This window comes from Hemitrygon akajei, chromosome 14 (genome assembly GCF_048418815.1).
Source record: "Hemitrygon akajei chromosome 14, sHemAka1.3, whole genome shotgun sequence".
Lineage (NCBI taxonomy): Eukaryota > Metazoa > Chordata > Chondrichthyes > Myliobatiformes > Dasyatidae > Hemitrygon > Hemitrygon akajei.
In genome coordinates this window covers 64,606,936-64,626,010 of record NC_133137.1, presented here as the reverse complement: position 1 = coordinate 64,626,010, position 19,075 = coordinate 64,606,936, and the positions used below count along the sequence as shown (strand labels likewise).

At 39.9% G+C, this 19,075-nt stretch overlaps 1 protein-coding gene across 1 annotated transcript in view; it reads left to right on the top strand.

Annotated features, from left to right (window-relative positions):
- The first annotated feature begins 12,685 nt into the window (after positions 1-12,685).
- Positions 12,686-19,075, top strand: part of LOC140738644 (copine-8) — a 306,170-nt gene continuing 299,780 nt past the window's right edge. Inside the window, exon 1 of the mRNA XM_073066254.1 lies at positions 12,686-12,985. Within this exon, the coding sequence (XP_072922355.1) occupies positions 12,909-12,985 (77 nt within the window). The 5' untranslated portion in view covers positions 12,686-12,908. The remainder of the gene's footprint in view (positions 12,986-19,075) is intronic.

Genomic DNA, 19,075 nt, shown 5'->3' with positions numbered 1-19,075 from the left:
ACAAGCCACTAGTTGATCCTTCCTTTTATATACTCTATAGCACACTTGAACCATTGGGTGGCACTCAAAACCTGTATTGATGACAATTCAGAAAAATCTCAGCAAGAATATTTACTCCAACGTCAGTACCTTGCAATTCTCTTGCTGTTTGAGGCAATCCTATATATTTTGTTTGATGTACACTGCAACATCAGAGCAGGAAGAAAGTAAGGAAACAAATCTGGTAGCTGTGTCATAGTACATTCCACTTTGACAAATTAACTTGTTAATCTTGCTTCATATAAAAAGGGGAAGTATTAAAATTAAAAAACATTGCAGTAAAATAATGCAGAGTTGAATAGTAACGTTCTGAGGCTTTCCACTACTTACTTAAAACAAACATCAATATTCAGTTACAAAAATCAAAACTTGTGGTAATACCTATTCAACACCTGTGCCAAGAACTGAGAAATTTACATTGTGGGTTCCTTGGGGAAGGAATCATGAATGGAGGAGAAATATTTAAAGTTAAGACATTCAAAAGGAAAAGCAGAAGCCATGTCTGCATAGAAAGAAAAATGTGAATCTGAAATTAAATAGTCTTAAGTAAACTGTCAAGGTTCAAGCCATAGATGGATACCATTTTTGTTACTGTCCAGCAGGTGAACAAATGTACCAGGAAAATCCATGGAACTACTACAATTTTTATTTTTTTAAAATTATGGAATATCTGCACCAAACATAACCTGAGATTAATATTTTTGAAAAGTCACTAAAGAATTTCCACCAATTGCAATTTCTGAGTGCCACAGTTAATGCAAACACCTTACTTCTAAATGTTTGGAAATAAAACATTTAAGAAGTTTCATCATGAGAACATGGAGAAAGAAATAATTGGCCCTAAATGCTGATGTAGATTCCCTCCGCCTTTTAAACTCAATGGTACCAAGGAATAATAATATTACCAGTCATAATGAGGGAAATTGGAAGAAAACCTCTTGATGATGATGTTACAAAACACACCCTATCCTTGTCTATCTTGGTAGGAGAAGCTGTGAGTCTGGGAAGTGCTACTGGAGTAGCATAGTAAGTTAGTGGCTGCAGAATGTGCCCCATTGGAATGGGGGGGGGGGGGAGATTAATGACAAGGATGATGGATGATACGACAATCAAAGGGCTGCTTATCTTGGATGATGCTGAGATTTTTGAATGTTGTTGAAACTGCATTCATCTCAGCACTTGAAGACAGTTCTATCACATTCCCAATTTTTGTTCATAGAAGAAGAAAAAACTGGAAATTCAGGAGGTGAGTCATTGCAGAATACCCAGTCAATGGAGACCAATATTACCAAGTAACAAGGATGTGTTGTCAAATGTAAAAAGAGATACTGAAAGATTGCAGAACAAAATACTGGAACAGAGGAGCTATCTTCTAAGAGCAAACACGAGGAAATCTGCAGATGCTGGAAATCAAACAACAACACACACAAAATGCTGGTAGAACACAGCAGGCCAGGCAGCATCTATAGGGAGAAGCGCTGTCGACGTTTCGGGCCGAGACCCTTCGTCAGGACCTAATATGACTAGAGTAACATATTTCAGATAGAAACATAATAGTATTCAGGCACAAACAAGCTTCAGAATGAACAACGAGCCACAAACAAATAAGCCGATCAGAAACACTGGAATGGGGGAGGGGAGAGAAAAGAGGAACAAAAATTTGTGGTTACATAGTTTCTCACACAGTTTCCGGATATCACATGCTGATTTATCACCAGTCAGGTTTTATTCTGGAATGTAGTCAGTGTTGTAGAACAGGAAATGTAGCAAATTTGTACATTGTGCATCCACACAAATGTCAGGAAGACAAAATCAAATTATCTAACAACACTGATTATCAGATAAGTATTGGTCAGGTCGACTGGAATAACATCCTTGTTCTCCAATATTTTTTCATGGGATTTCTTTTTCCACTTGTGTCAAGTGCTACAGGCCCTCAGTGTTGTTTCTAAGTAGAAAAGGTCTCACAACTTTTTGACTCAGTTGAGAATATTACCATAATCTAAAGGAAACAACACTCAGGAAGGAGCAGAGTAATGAACAATTCAGACAGAAACAGAACTCTAAATCAAAACAACAACACACACAAAATGCTGGTAGAACACAGCAGGCCAGGCAGCATCTATAGGGAGAAGCGCTGTCGACGTTTCGGGCTGAGACCCTTCGTCAGGACCTAATATGACTAGAGTAACATATTTCAGATAGAAACATAATAGTATTCAGGCACAAACAAGCTTCAGAATGAACAACGAGCCACAAACAAATAAGCCAATCAGAAACACTGGAATGGGGGAGAGAACATGCTGGTGTGAACAGATACATTTTTAGAGTAGTATGAGAATGGAGCAAGTAGAGGAATAATATTTGTATAAAAAGGGACAATCCTCTGGCAAAACTGAGTTTATAGTGCCTTCTTTTATCCTTCTTCCATGCACTTCAAAGCGGCTCTGTCATCATAACTCAGTTCTCCTCTACACTCTTAACTCCATTTCAAATACGTGTTCAGTAATCACCCCAAAGAGACTTGCAGTTCTTTCTATATTCAGTCATCTCTCAGGATAAGTATTATTTCCAAATTATCTAAATTTTTGATGGCTACCTTTTATTCTTTGTCTTCTTTCTCACAAGTGGAAAGGCTCTTGTTTGTTCTAAAGTTTAAAGAACTCTTTGGACACCTTTCAGTATTATTTTAACAGAAAAAAATATCGAGTAAGTGTTTGCTTTCCCAGTCAGTATAACTTCAGCCTGATTTAACAAATGTGTTTTGTTCCCTCTCTAGTCCCTCAATTATTTTAACATTATAGTAATACATAGTATTTCAAAAGTGATGTAATCAATTTTTCTTACAAGATTTTATAACTTCTTTTAATTTTGTCCCTATTGCTTCATCTTTTATGTCCTTATTGACTGTTGTTGCAACTTGTTTTGTGTATTTGTGCTCCATCCCACTCAGTTCTTATTTTTCAACTAAGGTTTCATACTTCTTTTACTGAGATTTAAATATACTCCTGTGTATTTTGCAAATCATTTCCCAACTATATACCATTCTGAAAGTTATTAGTGCCTTGCAATATGTTATAGTTCTCCTCAGTGTAGTGACTTGTAATATGTTACAGTTGCTTTCAGTGTTGATAACTAACCCAGTTTGCTGTTGGCTGGAAACTGAGAAACTCTGTTGTGTTTTTATTTCAATATGTTGTTAGTACAAATTGTAAACAGCAGCAATCTTAGGCCTAATTCTTATTTGTTACCTTCTGCCACACTCAACAGCTAACCTTTACACCTACTTAAAAGTTCAAAGTAAAATTTATTATCAGAGTACATATGTATACAACCCTGAGATACATTTTCTCATTAGTAACAGGCAGAAATAAAGGGCCCATACGTAGCTAAGAATAAAATAACCAGCATTCAGGCAAGCACATAGCACAGGGATAACAGGGTTGTGTCTATTCATGACCATTTAGTAATAGCAAAAAACTTCCACCAGCATCATACCAGGCAGGAAAAGGATAAAAATGCTGGTTCCATTTCTAAACAGATGATATTAGAAAAGAAAGAAAAATATGAACATTAATTAAGAAGAACAGATAGCAATATTAAAAAAGACAGATAAGTTGCACTTCAGAGGGAAGTAGTGAAAAGACAGAAATGGGGAAAACACCCATACAGGAAACAACATAAACTGCTGGATGGAACTCAACAGGTCAGGCCAAGATCTTTCATCAGGACTGAGAAGGAAGGGAGAAGATGTCAGTAATAAAAGCTGGGGGAGAGGAAGAAATCCAGCTGAAAGGTGACAGGTGAGAAAGGTAAAGGGCTAAAGAAGAAGGAACCAGAAAGGAGAAGTCAGTGGACCATAGGAGAAAAGGAAGGAGGAGGGACCCAGAGGGGAGAGGTAGACAGGTGAGAAGAGATAAAAGGCTAGAGTGGGGAATAGAGGAAGAGGAGAGGGGGAAGGAAATTTTACTTACCAAAAGGAGAAATCGATCTTCATGCCATCAGTTTGCAGGCTCTCCAGATGGAATAAAAGGTGCTGCTCCTCCACCCTGGGGTTGGCCTTATCTTGGAACAAGAGGAGGCCTTGGACCAAGATGTCAGAATGCAAATGAGAATCAGAATTAAAATGTTTGGCCTCATATAGCAAAACGGCACTCATCTGCTAATATTCATGCAAATAAATTCTCTATTCATATAGTTTTAGAAAAGAAATATAATTGTCCAAGTCAGTCATTCGGGCTCAACGCTCTTGGTGTGACAGTACGTCTGTCTTGGAAGCTACGTGCAGATTTATTGATAATAAGCTGCAGACGGAAAGTAGAAGTGACTGGAAGCAGGATGTGACAAAAAAAGATGAACGGTAACAATACTGTAACTTAATCACAAGAGTTTCTGCAGATGCTGGAAATCCAAAGCAGCACACACAAAATGCTGAACTCAGAAGGTCAGATAGCATCTAAGGACATGAATAAGCGGTCAAAGATGTAGGCCCGGGCCCATCTTCAGGACTGGAAGGGAAGGTGGAAAATGCCAGAATGAGACAGTGAGGAGAGGGGAAGGAGAATAGCCAGAAGGTGATAAGTGACATCAGGTAGGTAGGAAAAGTGAAGGGGTGGAGCAAAAGGAATCTGAAAGGAGAGGAGAGTGGACCATAGAAGAGAGGGAAGGAGGAGGGGACCCAAGGGGAGAAGATAGACAGGTGAGAAGAGGTAAGAAGAGCCCCAAGTGAGGAATAGAAGAAGAGGGGAGAGGGGTAATATTTTAAAGGGAACAGAAATCAATATCCATACCATCAGGCTGGAGGCTACCCAGACAGAATAGAAGGTGTTGCTCCTCCACCCTGAGGGCAGCCTCACCATAGTGCAAAAGGAGGCCATGGGCCAATTTAATGCCTACGGCTGAACAACCTGTGCAGTGTTCTGGTAAATATAAACAATACAAAATCCACCCCCCCCCAACCGTTTTAGACCAGAAAGCAAGAATAGCTGTTATTCCCACTGAAGATCAGTAGTTTAAGTAGCATCTTAATAATAAACCCAATATTCATAAATAAATCGGAATTTTCCACAGTGTACTTAATAAGCAATGATAAAGAGATTATAGTGTAACTGAGATCTGGTAAATTGATAGAAAACAAAGCAAGAATGACAGGGTCTTGTCAGTCTAGAAGGCAGTAACGGGGCAGGGGAAGGGCTGTTATAACAGAGTCAGTGCTTAAATCTCACTATTCACAATCTACATTAATAATTTGGCTGAGTGACCAAATGGGATAGTAGAAATTGAATGCAAATTTCCCCTTTGTATTGTAGTGCATGTTTAAGTGTGTTTACAATACATTGAATATAATCTTGACATCTAATGATATTAAGTTAGCAAATATTGTGATTTTATCTGTATCTTGTAAAAAAAATAGCTTTGGTTGGTCTGCTGCTTAACCTTAAATACAATATTAGTGTTCAACTAGGATCGTAGTTTATTGCTGACTTCAAATCCACTTTACCTTTTATCCTCATTTCCTTTGTTTCATTTCATGTCCAAAGCTTATCTCGACTTGTTAATCCTTGAAACTGAGTATTCACAGCCCTCTTGGATAGAGAACTTCAAAAAATTCACAAGTCATTGATTGAAGCCCTTTCTCCTTATCGCATTCCTAAACGACTGATAATTTATTCTAAGACTGTGACTCCCTACTTCTTCATTCTTAGACCCCCACCCCCACCTGCAATAAATCTCTTAACATTTTCAAACTCATTACTCATTTTCTAAATTGTAGGAAATATAAGCCTTATTTATCCTGTCCTTCTTTAAAAGACAATTCCCCACTCAGCCAGAAATCAGATTTGTTCAACTTTATCACATACTTTCTGATGCAAATCTATCCTTTCTTGACAAGAAGGCCAAATAGTACATAATGCACCAGATGCGGATTCACTAGGGACCTGAGTTATTTTGTGTTTTTATACGCGTCTCCTTGTCAGAAAAGACAATAAGATGTATTACTTCCCTCATGACTTGTTATTCTTCTCCCTCTTAAGCCCTACTGGGGCAGAGGCTGCCAACAGCAGCTCGCCAACATCTTCTGTCCTGGGCTAATCTTTCAAGTGTACCCAGGTTTAGTCCATCTTCTTGGTGTATCATTTCTATCCCAAGGATGAGGGTATTTGAAGTTTCTATTAGTGTTTCTGTCACCCTGGGATGTTACAGGATGGAGTTGCTAGCCCCATGCCCAACCCTCTTCCTTCGCAGTCAGGCTTGGGACTGTCCGTGGCGAAGTTAATGACTCATTATGCCTACTCGTTATTTTTCTGTCTTACATCCAAAAGAATACTCATGGCTCATTGAAAACCAACAGTTCTCAGTCTCTCACTTTTTAAAATATGTTCTGCTTTTCAGTTTTTTTTCTTCCAAAGTGCAAAACTTCATTATTCCCTGTGTTACTCATGCCAACTCAATTTAAGCCATAGACTGTATATCCCTTTTTAGCCTCCTTGGTGCTTAGTTTCTTACCCTTGTCAACAGACCTTTGTTGCCCTCCTCAATAATATATTGTAAATAATTGAAGCTGATTCTTGCGGTAATCTTTTCCTTATTGTTTGAAAATGATCTATTTATCTCAACTGTATTTTGCCAGGTAATAGTTCATGTTGATATAATACCCCAATACAATTAGGTCCCTTATTTTACAATAACCTCTTCTCTGCACCTTAACACCTGCTTCTGAAGTCCAAATGCAATCCACTCATTCCACTTATGCAGTTGACTAGTCACTGCCCCTAAAAAGACTAACAGATTTCTCAGGTGTGGTTTCCTTTTCAAAATGTCTACCCAGTTACCTTAAGATTTCAAAGAGCCTTGTAACTTGCTGCTAACAATAGATTCTAGAATTTTCCTATAATGATGCCAGGCTAACTGAGCTTAAATCTCCTGATTTCCCACTTTCTCCTTTATTAAGTTTGGATGTCTACCTTAAAATCTGCACAGAATATTTTTGAAGATCTAGACAAATCCGTCTTCTATGCTTGTCATCACTTTTTAAAAAAGAATTATGATGTAGGCCTTTATTTTTAGATTTGTTCATTTTTTGGACCCATTCATGTTTCCAGTAGAATTTCTTTATCAAGAATTTCTTTGTGTTCATTTTGCTCAGTGAATCTTGGTCCTTCACTATTTCCAGAATTGTTCTATTGTTTTGTGTCGGTGTGAATGATTTACTATTTCCTTATTAGATTTTCATGAGTTGTTTTTTCCCGTTTTTGCCTGCAAGCAATCAATGCTTATTAATATTTTCCTTTGTATGGGCTGTGGAAACTGCTATTAGCTTCCTTATTTTTTTTTTCATTTCCATGTTTATTCCAAATTTTTTCTTTCAAAATTTAATGGAGAAAAAGAACAAAAAAAAGGTGAAAAAAACCAGGAGTAGGTGATCTGCCCTGTCTTCCAATGTCAAAGCTGATTCTAAAATTTTCCCAATTCTCAAGCTTACTACTCCTTTCAGTAAGACTATAAATCTCTTCCTAAATCTCATATTATCTTTAACCCCTCTTGTTAGCTGTATTCAATTTTGTTGTGATTTTTTTCAGTCCCTTGAGAGAATTTATTATTCATTACATATCTTCTTGATTCCTAAGGTTGTCACAACCAGAGTGGTAATATGGATAAGCTCCCACTACCTATAAAGTGTTCCCAAATGGTGTGCATCACTAACAGCCTCTGACAACCAAGACAACAAACCTCTGACAACAAACTCTTGGCTTTCACGAGTGGCTCACGTACTAGGCCCAGTGGAACTATTTCTACTGACAAGAGAAGGGGCAAAGGCGGACCACTGGTGCCTCAAAACCAGTTGCGTCGGACAGGTGGGGCCCGTCAACCTTGGATGGCAGCCTGCTTAGGAGAAGGAAAACTCTGATTTTAAACGCCTGCTGCCTTGCGGCCATAACCACCCATAGGAAAGGCTTCGGGGGTAAACCCTGAGGAAGAAATCTGGAGCCGGGGTCCCTAAGGCAGTTTGATGTTGTTTATGATTTCACTATGGCAACGACACTGGTGCCAATCTGTATCAGCCTTGCCCTTCCCTTGGACTACATCAGTGACGTGGAGAGGGGGAGCCCGCTGCATGGGCACAGCTGGTTCTTCAAGTCATCCCACCCAAGCTTGCGCCCTAGAGAGGACACGGTCCACCAGAGGCACAAACCCATGATCCCCTGAGATCGACGGTTGCCTACTACTACATATTGCTCGCATATCTTTTAATCCAGTTTTTCAATCTACTTTAGCCAATCCACCCTCAACAGTTCCATAGTCACACAATTATCATTTAACAAAAAAACCACTGGAGGAAATCTGCAGGCCAACTTGCGCTGATTGAGCCAAAATACCTTCTCCTATTTGTAACAGTTCTGTGGAGACACAAGAGACTGGAGATGCTGTTAGCTGGAGCAAAGTAACAAATTGCTGGAAGAGCTCAGTGGATCAGGCAGCATCTGTGTAGACAAAGGGATGAGTGATGTTTTGAGCAAAGGCCCTGCTTCAGGACTAAAAGTGTAGAAGAGAGATAGCCAGAATAACAAATTGAGGGGTGAGGCAGGAGAGGGGTGACTTGAAACATCAACCACCCCTTTGCCTTCACAGATGCTGTTTGACCTGCTGAGCTTATTTTTTGTTCCACATTCAAAGCCCGCATTCTCTTGTGTCTCCACTGAACTGTTACCAACAGGAGATTTTTCGGTCCATTCAATTTAAATTGGCTTCAGTTAGACCCTGCCCTTCATAACCATGCAAATTAATTTCCTTCATCCATATTTGATACATTATAGAAAGTCCTGATTCATTGAGTATAGTTTTCTTATTTCAGATTATTTCTTATTTCAAACTATGGCTAACACGAGAGGGCACAGTTTTAAGGTGCTTGGAAGTAGGTACAGAGGAGATGTCAGGGGTAAGTTTTTTACGCAGAGAGTGGTGGAATGGTCTGCCGGCAACAGTGGTGGAGGCGGAAATGATAGGGTCTTTTAAGAGGCTCCTGGATGGATACATACAGCTTAGAAAAATAGAGGGCTATGGGTAACCCTAGGCAATTTCTAAAGTAAGTGTATGTTCGGCACAGCATTGTGGGCCAAAGGGCCTGTATTGTGCTGTAGGTTTTCTATGTTTCTATTATTGCCCCAATTTCAGACTAAGTTAACTCACTCTCAAATCTATTTTAAAATCAGCTCAAGTCCTGGATCCCAGGAGTCTTGTTATATACAAATATACCCCCATCTCATTGCAAAATATTAAATCAAAGAAGTTTGTTTAGATCCTTAACATTCAAATTGACTTGAAAGTTGTTCTCTTTTCTTTTCTTTTCCAATCTTTTTATTAATATCAAAATAGTAAATATAACATAGTATTGCTACACAATTATTGGGATTACATTGTTAACGGTTACATATATAAATATATAATTGGTTGATACAAGGGTAATAAACCTCCCAAAATTGTTCAAGTACAAATATAGTATACATAAAAAAAGATTAACATATCCAAAAAGAAAAAGAAAAAAATATATACCCTTCAAAAAAACTAATCCAAACAATACTAACAAAAAGCTAAGCAAAAGAAAAGAACATGGGCTGTTTGTAACATCAAAAAAAGACACAACCATTAGTGTTATCAACTCCGAACCTCTCTGCATATATTAAAACAAGATAATAGGTTTGGACAAAGGTCAAATCACATCATATGAAAGTGTTGAATAAAAGGCCTCCAATCTTTTTCAAATTTTATGGATGGATCATATATAACACTTCTGATTTTTTTCTAAGTTTAAACATAACATAGTTTGAGAGAACCAATGAAATTTGGTGGGAAAAAGTTGTTCTCAAACTAACCCTTTACAAATAAACTCTTCTCGGGCTTCGAATATAACCGACGTAATTGATGACAAACTCTGCCAGGGATGATGTGAAAGATGAAGATGGCGGAGATTGTCAATGAAACATCCTTTATAATTAAAACCTGTAAATGGATGGAAGCCTGAGAAGAGTTTATACATCACATACACTGGGAAAGCTCTAGATCCTAAGCCTCCACACTCTCACTAAGAGTTAGAGAATATAAAAATGAGCCTTCTATGATGTTTTAACTTGTTTTATATGCCCCCTCCATTTCCTGATGTATGCCCAGTACTAGTAGCAAAGCCCCAACCTGTGTATTTTTTTCCTTAGCCCTCCTGAAGCTGACTCATCCTCTTGACTTTCCAGGATAACATTTTTTTCTCTTATTTTAATTTCAGGGCTATTCATGCTCAACTCCCTTTCAATTTTAGCTTTCTCTTCTAAACATCAATATTTAGCTCACAGCCCTGATTACCCTTCAAACTCATCTGCATTAGTTCCTGAGGACCGTTTAGATAATCGAACCCGTTTATATTTGCAAATAAAACAAAGGGCTGAGAATACTCAGCCGGTCAGTTAGTATCTGTGGAGGTAATATTGCCGATGGGTGTTAGAACTGGCTGTTTAACGTTTCAAGTCAATTTATTTTTTGTGTAATAAGAAGAGTGAGAAAGCAAGTGTGTTTACAGAGGAGGAGGAGTGGAGTGAACTTTTGATTGCTTTTGATAGAATGCAGATTGGTCCAGTGATATACAGCTTTCAGTGCTGTCTACATAATCCATTCATAGGGGTGTTTGGATGCGGGGGAGTGTGTGGAGGAGGAAGATGTTGGCCCTGTCTGGAACTTGCTGGAACTCCCAGATCCCTGAAGGCTGCACCTGTGCAGGGGGAAAAAAACTGAACTAATGTTCAGGTGGATGACAGGTCATTTCTGAATTCAAGCAACAACCTGTAATTGGTAAATTTAAATCCTAAGGACTGTGCCGTGCCAAGGTAAGATGACGAGCTGTTCCTCCAGCTGACACGATGCATTTTGTTCTTATTAGGTAAATGAGAGTAGTTCGAAAGGGAAACATATCCAAAGGAACATGTTGAAATCTTGAGGTGTGGTACACCGCAGGTGTCATTGCTCATCTTGCCAGCATGTAAAAAATCCATTTACTGCTCATCATTCAGATATTAATCAGTGAACATTGTGTTCTGGTATTCACATCATCACACACATTCCCTTGTTATCTCCTTCTCGTCCCTTTTTTGCAACGTAAAACACGCTTAACTTTTCACCTTTTCCCCATTAGGTGAACGACATTTGCGCTATTATATTAACTCCCTTTCTCGTTCTACAGATGCTGTTTCTGACTTGAGTGTTTCCAGCGTTTTCTGCTTTAATTCCAGCATCTTGTCGCTTTCCCCTTTCATTTGATAACATTGGAACATTTACTTTGCTGCAACCGTTAGGCAAATTTACATCTTGTGCCTTTAGCTGTAATTGTTTTTCCCGCCATCACACTACGTTGATTACAAACGCCTTCCTACCTTTGTTAGGTCCCGCCCGCCCCCTGGTCTATTACTTTTATCCTGATGAAGTAAAATATTTATCATTTATGTTTCTTCCTAAACACTTTACCTGCCAGGTTTCTGTGATAATCGTACAAATGTTATCAGATAAATCTGGGAGAAAATATGTTGTAGTTAATCGGTGTTTGGAGATCATTTTCTTGAACCAAACTTTAACAACGTGTATACAATAGAAAGAGAATAACAAGAGATACCAGTTACTGTCGAAATCGGTATTTCTCCCTTTAACTCCTGGCCAATTACTTTCTGCATGTGCATCAGCGTACCTGCTATTTATTTGTTCATATTTTCCACGTGTATCTGTGAAAAATCGCTTCTTGTTACGCACTTTAAAAAATGTTTGCGATGTTCCATCGATCTCACGAAATGCAATGGGGGTGTGAAATCGGCGCATTAAACAAATCCCACGAAAGTGTCCCCTGAATGTAACTCAAACAGGCCACACAGGAGTGAACAGTGGTCAGATTGTGATTTACTAAAGCAAAAAATAACTTCGTTATTATCGTGGAATTGCAGTAGATTACTGCCTATTATCATATGTCAAGTAATTTCGCATAAAACGTGTCCAGATGGTTCTATTCATGTTGGGACCGATTTTGCCCCAGCTCGTTAGCATTCGCATCGTCCACACGAAGCAGGTAATTCCCCGTAGACACAGGGATAACCCAAAGCTACCCACCGGAAGTGGATTGGTGCTGTAGGTCTCACTTCATTAAAAAGTTTACACTGTCAGCACAGTGCAGAATCACAGGCACTGTAATATGTCCACAATCTAATGCGAAATTCGCCACCGAATTGCAAGCACTGTCTTTTATTAGATTTTATATTTTGAAAAAGATTACCGCAGTAACAAAGTTAACACCGCTTGTGGTCGTTTATCTGTTCTTTGAAGAAACGTAATGATTTGCTGCATTTCTTCAAATAGTTTAGGTACGCCGTTTCCCAGACGAATGGGCCCTTGAATAAAGAAAGACTTTCAATTGTATATAACACTCTAACGCGAGCGTCAGTGGCGTTTACATATTTTCCTATGATGTTCGCGAAGATGTCGTCGACAAGTTGATCGATTCAAATAATTCTGGGATGATAGAGTACTTTTCACATCCTCTCTTTAAATTTCTTGGAACCCCCCCCCCCCCCCCCCACCCCCACCCCCACCGTTGAGTAAAATGCCTGCCAGTGCTCCTCCTCTGAGCTGGGCTAGTTGGGAGTTTTGGTGCGGATACAGCTCAGTGCCATTGCTCTTCCTCTCCTCGCCCGCTCGCTCTTTCCCTCTCTTGCTCCCTCCCGCCTGCGGACGTTTCCTTGTGTTTGTGATGAAGTGACATCACTCGGGCACACGCTAACCCGAGCTGTGGAGCCGCTCAGTGCTTCGGGGCTCGGCTGGGAGACGCCGTGCGAGGCTTCAGTAATATGGCGTCCATAGGCGACTTCGATCCTCTGCATGCCAACATCCCGGCCACGAAAGTGGAGATCACCATTTCTTGCAGGTAAGGGACATCCTACAAACCCCTACCCCGCCCCCCGCCCCCGAAAAAGCACGCGAGCACCAGCAGAGCACTAAGTGTCTTTAGCACCCACCCCGTGTACGGGTGACTGAGCGTCCGGTTAAAGTGAGATACTGGGAATGACTTGGGGAAAGTCGAGTCAGAACTATAATACGGTTCTCTGCACAACGTGGGAAGGCATCCGAGGTCCTGTTGGGATCGCGTACAAATCGTTTACCCCTCAGCTTCCTGGGTGATTGGTGTTTGAAGTTGAAAGTGTTAAACTGAGTCTTGGAAAGTTGACAGGGAAGTGTCTCTCAGGTGACGGTGGGGGTGGGGTGGGCAAGAAATGCCAACTTTACCGCATCTTATTACGGTGTTTTTGATAAGACGGAGTACAGTTCGATTCGTTGCTGAGAATGAAACTGAACTGATGCGGTGGTGTTTTGAACTGTCCGAACCCCTCCCTGTTCCTCATCCGTGAGTTATCGAGGCGTCAGCTCTGAGAATTATCACACATTACTTGCCAATAAGCGGAGGAATTTCCCTGTTCAGTATATTAACTCCTGGGGTGCCGAACTTTTAAAGGAACCCCTTTTTCCCCAACCTAAGGCATTTTATTAAATAGTTTTAGTTTTTAAGCAGTTTTGCGGATTGTGTGCTGGGGTCGTAGGTAGCCTGTATCTTTAAACCGACATTCTTGACATCTTTCTTTATAAAAGTGATGTCTTAGACCCCGACTTGCCGTTTATTTACATGCACGGATATTCTAAACACTCTTTATTGCTGATCTAATTATTTGTACAGTCATTTTAAATTTTAAAAATACACGAGGAAACATCTAATTTTGGAAGCGGGATTCTGTTGTGTCCGAAAATACTGATTCGTATCGTGACTTCCCATTTGTAACAGAATGCTCTAGTAATTCCAAAACAGAAGCATATGACCCTCAGAGTAACTATTTGATCGCAATTTGAAATTAGTGCTTTCTCTCGAGTGGCTGTCCACTGATCCCAGCTCTTCCTCCTCAGACAACAAATTAAGCCCGTTCAAACACGGAAGGGAGGTTGCATCTTGCAGAGCTGACGCGGCCGCCGTGGAGTTTGTAAGATGTTGCTGGAATGTGATCAGATTTTCATTACAGGGAAAGCCCTCCCCAGCACCGAGCTCGTCTGCAAGTAGCAGTTGCAAAAAAAGCAACATCAAGGACCCCTGCCGTCCAGGACATGCTCGCCTCTGGCTGTTGCCACTGGAGGCTCCACACCACCAGGTTCAGGAACAGTTAGTGTCCTTCAACCATCAGGCTCCTAAACCAGTGTGATAACTTCACTCACTTCCACAATGAACTGTTCCACAATCCATGGACTCCACAACTCACATTCTCCATGCATGTTCCTTGTTTGACTGCCTGTCCTTGTGTGGGTTTCCTATTTACTGAGAATGCCCACAAGAAAATGAATTTCAAGGTAGTATATGGCGACATAAATGTACTTTGGTAATAAATTTACTTTGAAGTTTCAACTTTGAGATTTTAACTTTGGGTTGGATATTCCTTAATGTGCCAATGAATGCTTGATTATTAGCAAGAACAACTCATTATTTCACGTGGCCTAGACAGTTGCATGTCACATACCTGTTGGGAAAATCCTAAACAAGAGGTCCTGCAGATGCTGGAAATCCAGAGTACCGCACACAAGTTGCTGGAGGAGCTCAGCTGATCCGATGATATCAATGGAGAGCAATAAACTGTCAATGTTTCAGGCCAAGATACTTCATCAGGTGCTTAGCAACACCTTTGCATTGTAACTTACAGAAATGTAATTTGTCTTGCACTGTACTGCTGCCACAAAACAACAGAATTCGGGACATACATCAGCGATTCTGATTCTTAAGACCATCAGACATAGGAGCAGAATTAGGCCATTCAGCCTATCAAGTCTGCTCTGCCATTCCATCATGGCTGATTTATTATCCATTTATAAGACCATACGATATAGCAGGATTAGGCCATTCAGCTTATCAGTTGATTCTCATAGATATTTAGTTGAAATTTTCAGTATATAACAACATTTCTAGGTCTCTAGTGATAACAAAATCTCAAGCCTTGTAATTCACCATAATCTATTAATTGTGTATTAGCCAAATTGAAGCCAGTACTGTGCTGAAACCTCAGCAGAAGATGTTGGAAAACATTCAGAAGGTTAGACAAATGTTTGTAAAGGTCTGCTACCATGTTCGACTTTCCAGACTGTAAGAGTATGTGAAGTAAGTTGCACTTTAGTACCACCAGTTCAAAGGGTCTGGGGACATAAGTAATTGTTACACACCTTCAAACACTTCATGAACCAATGTCACAGACAATGCATCTTCCAGTCAAATATTTGAAATAATGTGCCATGGTGAATTTAGGGTTCTTGTACATAGTTGAGTGAATAATTAGAGTTGCTAAAATATGTTGTATTAAATATGGGAAGCATGCTTCTTACTTACACGTGCTTCTTTCTAGTTATAATGCTGTCACTCTCAATCTTTGCCAGGATTAATTTTCATGTAACACTGTAATATGTATTTACAGTTTAAAAACCAAGATGGGGATGCAAATAACTTCTCAATGTTAGGCAACAAGAGTCGATGTCCATTAGTATTGTAGGATGGATTCAGTTTGGTATAAATAACCAATCATGAACATCATACAACAAAGAGGCAATGCAGTGATTGCTCAGAAAATTGATGCACGTTACTGAAACACTAATTTCATCAGCCTGCTTGTATGGTATATGACACTTTAAAAATTACTTAATTGTCCCATAAAATTGTGACCATCTATCTCTCAAAAATATCCCAAACAAGGATGTTGTCTACATGGACTTTGGCAAGGTCTTTGACGAAGTCCCGTATGGAAGACTGGTCAAGGAGGTTCAGTTGCTTGGCATTCAGGATGAGATGGTATTTTGGAATTGATACTGGATTCGCGGGAGAAGTCAGAGAGTGCAAGTATATGTTTACCTCTCTGAGGGAGGCCTGTGATTAGTGGTGTGCTGTTGGTGTTTGTTGTGTGGCAAATTTGCCGATGATACCAAAAATAGAGGTGTGGGAGACAGCAAGGAAGGTTAGCAAAGCCTGCAGCGGGATCTGAACCAGCTGGAAAAATGGGCTATAAGTGGTAGATGGAATTTAATGCAGGCACTTTGGGAGGACAAACCAAGGTAGGATTTACACAAGGCACTGAGGAGTGTGATAGAACAGAAGGATCGTGGAAACCCATTATTTCCTGAAAGTGGCATCATGGGTAGGGAATGTCATAAAGAGAGCTTTTGGCAGTTGGCCTTCATAAATCAAAGTATCAACTGTAGGAGTTGGGGTGCTATGTTGAAGTAGTATAAGATGTTGCTGAGGCCTTATCTGGAGCTTTGTGTTCATTTCTGGTCACCTACTGACAGGAAAGTTATCAATAAGATTGAAAGCATACAGGGATGTTACCTGGACTTGAACTGAGATGTAGGGAAAGGTTGAGTAGGTTAGGACTTGGTTCCCTGGTGTGTAAGAGAATGAGGGGAGAATTGAAGAGAATAGCTATGGTAAATGCAAACAGGATTTTTCCACTGAGGTTGGGTGAGGTGCGAACTAGAGGTCATAGGTTAAGGATTAAAGGTGAAATATTTAAAGGGAACCTGAGGGGGAAATTCTTCACTCAGAGGGTGATAAGAATGTGGAACAAGCTGCCAGCAGAAATGGTCTCAATATTTAAGAGAACTTCAAGAACTTCAGTCTCAATATTTAAGAGAAATTTATATAAGTTCATGGATGGGAGGGTTATGTAGGGCTATGGTCTGGATGCAGGTTGATGAGATGAGACAGAATAACAGTTTTGCACAGACTAGATGGGCTGAAGGGTCTGTTTCTGTGCTGTAGTGTTCTTTGACACTAAACCAAAATTGGCACAGAGTTTTGGATGTGCAAGGTACAATTAATGTGTGTATGTGAATGCAGTATGTCAATGTAATATCTTGCTAATCTGAGCCACGCTGATAATGGAGGAAACACTGCCCAATAGACACATTAATCAGAAAGGGGAAAAGGATATTCTGAAAATGGAGATTAATGTGTTGTTTATAAAAATCCTTCTTAGCTATCAACAAATATTCCTTTAGGGAGTTATCAGCAAGGCATCTTTGTTGTTAGATTCCTAATGAACACCGATGGGAGGACCAATTTCAGCTATGATAATGCAATGCTGCAGACCAGATTCTTTGTGGTTCATGTCCAACTAATTAAAATCTACAGTAGAATACTGCAGGAAGATTTATATTTTTGCTGAAAAGAGCCAAGGAGTTCTGCATATTGAAAGAAAAGGCTGATGGAGCCATATGGCACAGCCAATGGACTTGGTCTCTGGCACCCAGCTGGTGTTTTGATGTGGTTCTGTACAGCAGAAAAACTTCTGAATCAGAATATATTTTCTAAAGTTATAGATACATATATATCAGCATGTGATATAATTAAAAGTGGAGTTGGGAAAATTGAATTAAAAAGTACACAAGCAACTAAAGCAGGGCTTGATTGCTTGTGCCTGCTCTGTAGTTGAATTGGGTGGTGACCAGTCTTTTATCTTTCATCTACTTTCCTGGAATAACCCCCTACAATGGAAGGCGGGTATATTGATGTTTTTGCAGGAAGACAAACCAGAACAAATCTTTCGATTACTGAGAATGATGAGGGTACAAATCATGCTTTGAATCTGAGAATCTACCACTGCATGATAATTGTAGACTGCATGATAAATGTAGCAAGAATCCTGAAAAAGAAACGGCTCATTAAACTATTGAATGCTACATTGGTCATGGCTTTCATTTAATGAAATATCCCCCTGGCAGCTTAACTAAACAGTGAGCAGCAAAGCGAGAGGAACAGAAAGCCACCTTTGCTTCTAAAGTTAAAAGCACAAGTTGGAATGACCAGTCATTGTTTGCTGGACTCTAACTTCTGCAGCTACAGGTACTATATTTCAGATTTGATCTTTTGATTCTGATTGAGATTTATTTATAATGCGTACAGTGAAATGTGTCATTTTTGTTAACGACCAACATATCCAAGGATGTGCTGGGTGCAGCTCACACAGGTGGCCATACATTCTGGCGCCAACATAGCACACCCACAATGCTTATCAGAGCAACACAGAACACAACACAACAGAACGTACCAAGTGACAAAGCAGCAGCAGCACAAGAAATCCCGTTTCTCCCTCCCACCCACCCACCCTTGCAGGCGTTGGGTCTTCAACTTCCCTGTTGGACTTGCAGAGATTTGCAGATTGGGGTCTTCGATCATTGGGCCTCGACTTTTGGGCTTCTGATTGACCTTTGGGCCATGGTCTTTGGTATCCACCCAGGACACGCCAATGAGGATATGAACTCTTGCTGGGCACTTACTCTGTTCCTTTCTTTCTGCTAAAGTTTCTTCTGCTGCAAACATTGTTTTGTGGTATACAATTTGAAAAAGGGAAGTTCAATCAAAAATTGAAAAAACTGGACAATTTCCAGACTTCCTAATAGACTTCATCAGGCCAATATTCTCATCACCTTGCTCATCGGGTGGCATCCCGTGACCCTTTCCAAGTGGTGATGTGTAACTGGAGCTATTGTCAGACGCATGCTACACTAATTTGATGAAATGAGGCGGGTTGGTAATTATTTTTCTTTGATGTTGACTTTAAGGGTCACGAGAAGTAACAGAGCTATATTTTCAAAGATATCAGCTGTAGCCATTTGCCATTTTCCCTTTGGAGTCTGCACCTGATTACCCAATAATTTGAGACTGAGCCTTTCCTATTTCTTCTCATGTTTACCATGGTTTTGTTTCTTTCATCTCATACCTGTCGAACAGTTTTGGTGACTTGGATCCCTTTTTCCAGAATATACTGCTTGGACTATTTTTCATCTGCATTTAGTGGAGAAGGAAGGCCTTTTTTTTGTGTATGAATGACCCTTTAATTGATGGAAGACTTGGCAGAGGCATGTTTGGGAAGCCAATGGATTGAATTGCATGACTGAAAGATGGTATCACTGGAAAACAATTTTTTTTTTGAAAGTGTTG